At 33.1% G+C, this 7,671-nt stretch overlaps 1 protein-coding gene across 1 annotated transcript in view; it reads left to right on the forward strand.

Annotated features, from left to right (window-relative positions):
• OLFM3 (olfactomedin 3) overlaps positions 1–7,101 on the forward strand; it is a 213,322-nt gene extending 206,221 nt beyond the window's left edge. Inside the window, exon 6 of the mRNA XM_077120087.1 lies at positions 417–7,101. Coding sequence (XP_076976202.1) covers positions 417–1,094 — 678 coding nt within the window. The 3' untranslated portion in view covers positions 1,095–7,101. The remainder of the gene's footprint in view (positions 1–416) is intronic.
• Positions 7,102–7,671: the final 570 nt, after the last annotated feature.

Here is a 7,671-nt window from a genome sequence, read left to right on the forward strand (position 1 = left end):
ATAAATTCTTCAGAGCAAAATATGGAATAAATATAACTTGCTGAAGGTAAGAATTTTGCAATTATAAATGACCACATTGATCTATCAGGTAATTTAACAAAATGATATGATTTGCATTGGCTTATGTTTGCCTCACTCAGTAATATGTACTGAACGTCTAAAAAGAAAAAAGAAAGAAAGAAAGAACAAAAAATAAATCAACTTCAAACCAGTAAATTCAGTCTCCTTTCCTCATAATCCATGCCACCATGTTTTGCAAAAGCCTGCAAAACTATAACATTGCAACAGGTCAGCAGTAGGTTAATGTGGCTTCCATAGCCTGAAAATTTTGATATTAATACATGCTCACTCTCACTGTCTTTATTTCAAATTCTCAGAGAATTTTGTCCTCATATTTGTTTTCTCCTTCCTCTTAGGTCTGGTACATGGACAGTTATACTAACAATAAAATTGTCCGTGAGTACAAATCAATTGCAGACTTTGTCAGTGGGGCTGAATCAAGGACATATAACCTCCCTTTCAAATGGGCAGGGACTAATCACGTTGTCTACAATGGCTCACTCTATTTTAACAAATATCAGAGTAACATCATCATCAAATACAGCTTTGATGCAGGGAGAGTGCTTGCCCAGCGAAGCCTGGAGTATGCTGGTTTTCACAACGTCTACCCTTACACATGGGGAGGGTTTTCTGACATTGACCTCATGGCTGATGAAATCGGGCTGTGGGCTGTTTACGCCACTAACCAGAATGCAGGCAATATTGTCATCAGCCAACTTAACCCGGATACCTTGGAGGTGATGAAGAGCTGGAGCACTGGCTATCCCAAGAGAAGCGCAGGAGAATCTTTCATGATCTGCGGGACACTGTATGTCACCAACTCCCACTTAACTGGAGCCAAGGTGTATTACTCCTATTCCACCAAAACATCCACATATGAGTATACAGACATTCCTTTCCATAACCAGTATTTTCACATATCCATGCTTGACTACAATGCAAGAGATAGAGCTCTTTATGCCTGGAACAACGGCCACCAGGTCCTGTTCAATGTCACCCTTTTCCACATCATTAAGACTGAGGATGACACATAAGCAAATGCTACTTGGTTTTCATTGATCTAAACAGTGTCGTTTGTGATAAACTCTATAGCACCCATTCTGTTTTTCCTTCATATAATCTTTTCATAATTTCTCCAAAGCATTTTTATTGTAAAATTTGTGTTTCAAAAAACAGCTGAATCTATTAAAATAAACTGTTGGAAACATACCTAAGCTTCTAAATTTACAAGGCCTATTACGTCCTCGTCATAAGAAGCACTGAAAAGAATTTAAGTGGCTAAAGTCTTAGTTTTGCAAAAGATTAATGATCTGCCTTACATTAGAGTCAGAGACTAATGGTGGCTTTAATGCATGAACACCTTTATCTTTTTTTAATTCTGTTATTCTTTAATATCTTTGCTCCACACCGGGAAAAATTTTGGTAGGAATTAAGAAATCAAGAGCATTTTCCATCCATTTATTTCTAAAATAAATAAGTATTGTATTTATTTGGGTAAAATAATAATACCTATTTGCTGTTTCACAATTCTCTGATGCGGTGCTGTACAGTCATTTTTAAATCTTGCTAACATTTTATTGGCAATATGTATTTCTACCATTATAACCACCACTGTGCAATTGTATCTCTTCACTTCTGTGAAAGTAAGTAATATTTTTTATAAAATACACTGAAGTTTAATCTCAGTAATTATTGTGGATCAATTTTGAAATATGTTCAAGAAGGAAGCATCTTTTTGGCTGATCATTTTACATAAGCATTATAACTAAAAAGAAAATCAAGCCAGATCCCTTACATTGAGTCTTTATTTTAACCCAAGTTAATTAGACAAGCTGACATTGAATGCTAAAACTGATTCTTTATGGCTTGATCATTTCTGTTCACAACACTTAAAGTCACTCATATAATTGTTTGCAAAACATGCAGCTCAGTCACAAAAATCGGGTTTGAGTTTAGTCTTCTATGTATTAAACAACCAAACAAGTTTTATTGTTCATAATTCAATATATTGGTATTTTATTTTATATTTTACACTCAACTTCCAATAACGTAAAATTTTGTATCAGGACTCTTGATGTACATGAAGCACATGTAAAAACTCTTTAAAAGAAAATTTCTATAATGTTCTACAGATTTATGTTATGAACCCTGGAGAGTTATTGCCAAATGTGTGCAAAATGTGATGGGGGCTCTTGGGAGTTGCTTGTGTATTTCAAATGTAAAAATCACCAACTCAGAAAAAATATGATAAGACAATCCCTTGTTACCCTGATTCATTTTATGTGCAGAAATAATATAACCAAAAAAAAAAAAAAAGCTCTAATAATACTTTATGCTATCATCTCCACAAAACATACCATCTATATAGCAAATATGTCACTGAGTTTGGTTGTACTCTCCATGCATGAAAAATACTTACCTAAGGGGTTGTATTGTTTAGGTTGATTTTACAGTTGAAAAGGTATTTTCCCTAACAAGTAGTATATAACTTAAGTTGTTGCAAATGTTTAGATACACACATATGTACTGCTATAATTTTCTTTGCAAAATAAAGACATAGTAATTCAGGTAAGACATTGTGAAAAAATGATAATGCTAAGGGTAATTCACATCGAATTTCACAAGTAAAACATTATTTTTGAATATTTCATAGACAAAATTGTAGGATTAAATGACCTAATATTGAATTTAAATAACTGTTACATTTGAAGATTTCTCCCCCTACACCCAAAGTTTATTATGATTTAATGATCATTCTAGGTCTTTTTTGCAATATTATCTTCTCTTTTAAAAGGTTTAATTAAGTTCTGTTATTGAGAATTGGAAAACTTAAGAGATTATTTAGTCATTATACATATGCTACAAATATATTCAGCTAATATTTTGTATATCAAGACTTTTTACAGAGAAAGAAAGTCACATCGATTTCAGAAATTAATGGATTTCTAGGTAGATGGCCTCTAGTGGATATATGGATCTTTATGATTTGTTTTTTTAAAAATGATGTTCTATGGTATCAAGTGCATTCAAGCCCTGGATGATTACAGCTTATTTGTGAGGTGTGCAGTTTGTAAAACACTTTATTGTTCTCTGTGTAAGGTTTCATCACCATATCCAATTTGTAGTGTATGTGCTGCTAGAGTAAGCACAGATTTTATTATTGTCACTAGAAGTGGAAGTAACATGAGTTTAAACATGTGATTTGCATTAAATATTTACAGTTTAAAAAGCATTTTTCTTAATAAATTATTATCAGTTTTGTGCCTGAAATAAATCAAGAACTTATTCTAATAGCTGTTTTTTAAAAAATTCTCAACAAATAAAATACATTTTATGGAGGAAGCAATGAATATTAGTAAATCATCCAATGAGTAAAGAAATCCAAACTCAGAAATTTTAAATCTTGTGTGAATTGTGTTATATGTGGTTTCTGAGTTAACCAGATCATTAACAAACATCCACGTCATCAGAAGAATAATATTATTGTGATCTGATTGTGTTTGTGTATCATCCGTATTTGTAGCACTTGAATAGTGATGCTTATAACTTACACCTCAAATAATAACTCTGATTTCAGAGAATGGTAGTATTTCAATGCATTATCCAATATGTAAAGATAAAAGAGAAAATAATGGCCAGTGCCTAAAAGTGGTATATCAAGTGATTAATTAAGATTTATGATAAACTCAGAGTCTCTGATACCTATTCCCGTACTTATTGGTAGACTCATTTCACTTCTATAATTAGCAGCATCCTGTCTGATAAATCTTATCATCTTCTTCTCAGAAATGTTAACAACTTATCATGGTTCCAAATAAGAGCAAGTTCTTTATATCTGAACATCACTACCAAACTTAGAGTACAAATTGCTCAGTCAGAAGAATTAGTTTAGAAGTGTAAATATATAACAGCTTGCTTATGCTCATCTCAAAGTAAAACCAGTTATGTTCCTACTAAAATAAGGTTTACATGCAATAAACCCATAGCTTTAGTCTCCTTAAGGATTGATCTTCAAAAAGTCCTAACAGATATCCTAACATTCAGAATTACAAAATTTCTACAAATGTTAAATGTGAACGTATTTGGTAGCAAAATGTGTCCCTTCAAGTGAGAGCAATTATGAAAAATGTTAGCCACTGACAGGGTTGTTCTCACACCTTTTAGACATGTGAAGAAATTTTAAAGCGATATCAGAAATAACACCTTGCTGACTTACCTTAAGTATGCTTATATCTTTGACTACACCATTGTGTTGAATGAATGAATATTCATTCATTTGTGACCTGTTAAGAGACCACACATTTGGAGACAAAGTTTACTTCACCTTCTTGGTGATCACATGGTAAGTGGACCATGAAAAGAACGAATCTAAAACTGTCTGCTCAGGACTGTGGGCAGGTAGCATCCCTTGAAACTTGGATGCTATAAGATGGCACAAAGCCTTCCTAACTGACTACCTATAGTTTGCTGTAGTCATTTCTGGAAAGACCCAGAGCCACTGAATATTACTCAGTTCAGTAGGCTGTATCTACACTGAAATCCAGATTATGGAAAGATTTCTGTTGCTAAAGGTTATCTAAGCTCAGTATAAATCTGTTAACTAATAACTTGTCGTGATCAGTGACTCTCCAGAAAAAAATCTATGGCATAAGATGATCTGCTTTCTTAGATGGTACTAGAAAATTACAATGAAAATATTAGCTTGTCGGGGAGAAAAAAAGCAACTTCACTAAAATCTTTCAGTTATTTTATAAGAAATTATGAATTTCATTTACAGAATCACTTGAATAAAAGATAGAAAACTATTTGCTCTACTGTTGAGTCAATCAGAAAGAAATCCTCTCCCAAAACTGACTTTTCCAAGCTGATTTATTTGACTCACATCTTGAAATTCTATCATACAGATTATCCCTTTTGGTGAACTATTTTGTTAAGTTTATAAGAATTTTAATCTTGTTTGAAGTCTGCCTTGTCTCCAAAATGTAAAACTTGTTAGCATAAAACTTTAAAACTCTCAAGTGCCAAATAAATTTTGCAAATGTAAGGTTTTAAACATAACTGGAGGATAATACAAAAGAAGGGAATAAAGTTTCACCTTGTCAATTTTTCATAACTATGACCATTTTTAAACAGTTTTACTTAGCACCATGAAGCAATATGGTGAATATAGAAGAGTTTACAGGAACATCTTTGTGCTATTGGATGTTTGCTGGTAAACATACATGCATGTCTAATACTGAGTTTTAATCCTTACCAAAGCTCTAGTGTGTCCAGAAGAGCTTCCACCTATTTTAAAGAAATGGTTAAATATTACCATAATATATAATTTGTACCATAATTCAGACTTCTAAATATCGTATATATCAGCAAACATTTCCAGAAATTAAGTATCACATGGCAAGTGTCTCAAAAATGGATTAAGAAATCAGCTGAAGCAAAGAAGCACTGGCCATTTTAAATTTAAGTATGTCATAGAAATTAATCATGTTGCTGAACTCAGAAATAAACATTGTCAACTCATTGTCTATACCACTCGCGATTTCATGTGCTTACTGTCCACCAGTAACTACATTAGTTATTCATTTATAAAAAATACTTACTGACTGAGCAAAACTATATACGATACAAGTTTTAGATGCTAGGGATACAACTCTCAAAATAAGTAAGGCATTCATACATTTAGATCATAAGGGGAATAGATCGCAACAAATATTCGTGAAAATAAGTGTTGATTATACTAAACACATGGGGAAATAAAGAAGTCTGTATGATAAACAGTGACTGGGTGTTTGCAAGCGGTAGGAAGTGATATTTGAAGGGTACGAGGCAAGCTGAGCAACAGTCTGCTATGGTAAATTCATTGAAGGAACGAACGTCATTATCTGATCCACATAAAAAGGCTGACCTCCTCCTTTCTGTTCCTAGAAATTTGTGGACCAAATATTCCTTAATGTCTTTCTATTTCAGAAGTTGTTTTGTTGTTGGTTTCTTTAACTTGTAGTTCAAGGTTATGATGCTGCGAATGGCTAACCACCCTGAAAATATATGCTAAATTTAGTGTTTATATGTGTTTGTGTGTTCTTTCATGTAGAGGCTTTAAAGCTAACATTACATATTCAAAGAAAGCCATGACCCAAAACACCATTACTATGTCAATGCAAATCAAATTAAATACCACAATTACCACATATCTTTATGTCAAGCACTGAACTTCAGATTGCATCTATTTTGCAATCCCAAGAATTTCAGCTTGCTTTGAGGAGAAAGAAATCGACATCTAGTATCTTTTTTTTTTTTTCAGAAGAACTCAAGATTAAGCTTTTCTCTATAAAACTCTGAAGATATTTTTTATATGTAAAGCAAATCCAGTTATTTTTCTGTAATCCAGACTTTAGGGCATGTTCTTGCCAGATTCAGTGACCCGAGAACATCTATTAAGAGGTCTGTCCAACATTCTAACATGGTCTTTTGGCAGCACCATTGGACTGACTGGAATTGAACAGATATGGTATTGCGCTATCAAATTTAACTGCAAACACATAAACAGAAAAAGAAAAGGTTTTAACCTTTCCTCTTGGTTTAGAAGCTATTGTATTTGGCTTGCATGTAATCTATATTACGGAAAATGAAAAGACATTCTTGTTAAAAGAGAAAACTCCAATCACATTTACACTGATAAAGTCAAACTGAGTGGAGAATGGAGTTTGCTTCTGTCAGTGATGTTTACTTTGATATTTGTCCAAAGTACTAAGAAGACTTATTCATTAGCTTCCACTTCAGTGTGAACTAAGAATAATAGAAATAAATATTTTCACTCTCTCCCCAATGTCTTTATTAAACTCCATTAGAAGCTACTCTTGGAACATGAAGTATGCTTTGAAAAAGGAGAACACGTTCTTACATAAGTAATGGGCTCTTATATTCAAATGATATTCTTTTCCCACAGGTAAAGTTTGGCTCAGCAAAGTGGTTAGGATTTCTGATTAATTTGTGATTAGCTTTTCTCACCATTCCGCCTTAGAAAATTTGCAATAAATAAAACAAAACTAAACAAATTCATTCTGTTGCACATTGCTTTCTAATTTTCAAGGTTGTTTCATATCAATTCTTACATGTAAGTCCTTACATCAGCCATATGGAATAAGGAGGGCAAACACTATCCCTATTTCACATACAAGGAAATAGAATATTTATGCTTTCAGTGTTCCCTTTTCTCTATACATTTTCTACAGGCACCTCACATTCAGTATGTTTCAAACCAAAATCTCCATCTTTCCCTCACCCTGCCCCTTAATCTGTCTCTTCTCTATGTCCAGTAACAGAATCATCAGCCCATCTTGGCTTTACTTTTCTCCACATTATTGTTTCTTTAAAAGCACCTACCTATCTCATCACTAGACTTCTGTGAAAAAAATAAATCTAATCATGAAGTCAGTGTTTATTCTAGGTATTTGTTCTGAACAATTATCTTCTGTGTCCAGTTCACCAGTTGTTACCTGCTCTCATTTGTTGATGTTCTGGTCCTCAGTTCCACGCCCAGCATCTGGTGATCTGTTTGAAAATGTTTTTTTAATTTACTGGCCCATTTCTTCTTCTGTGTAGTTTTACCTT

This window comes from Tamandua tetradactyla, chromosome 11 (genome assembly GCF_023851605.1).
Source record: "Tamandua tetradactyla isolate mTamTet1 chromosome 11, mTamTet1.pri, whole genome shotgun sequence".
NCBI classification, from domain to species: domain Eukaryota; kingdom Metazoa; phylum Chordata; class Mammalia; order Pilosa; family Myrmecophagidae; genus Tamandua; species Tamandua tetradactyla.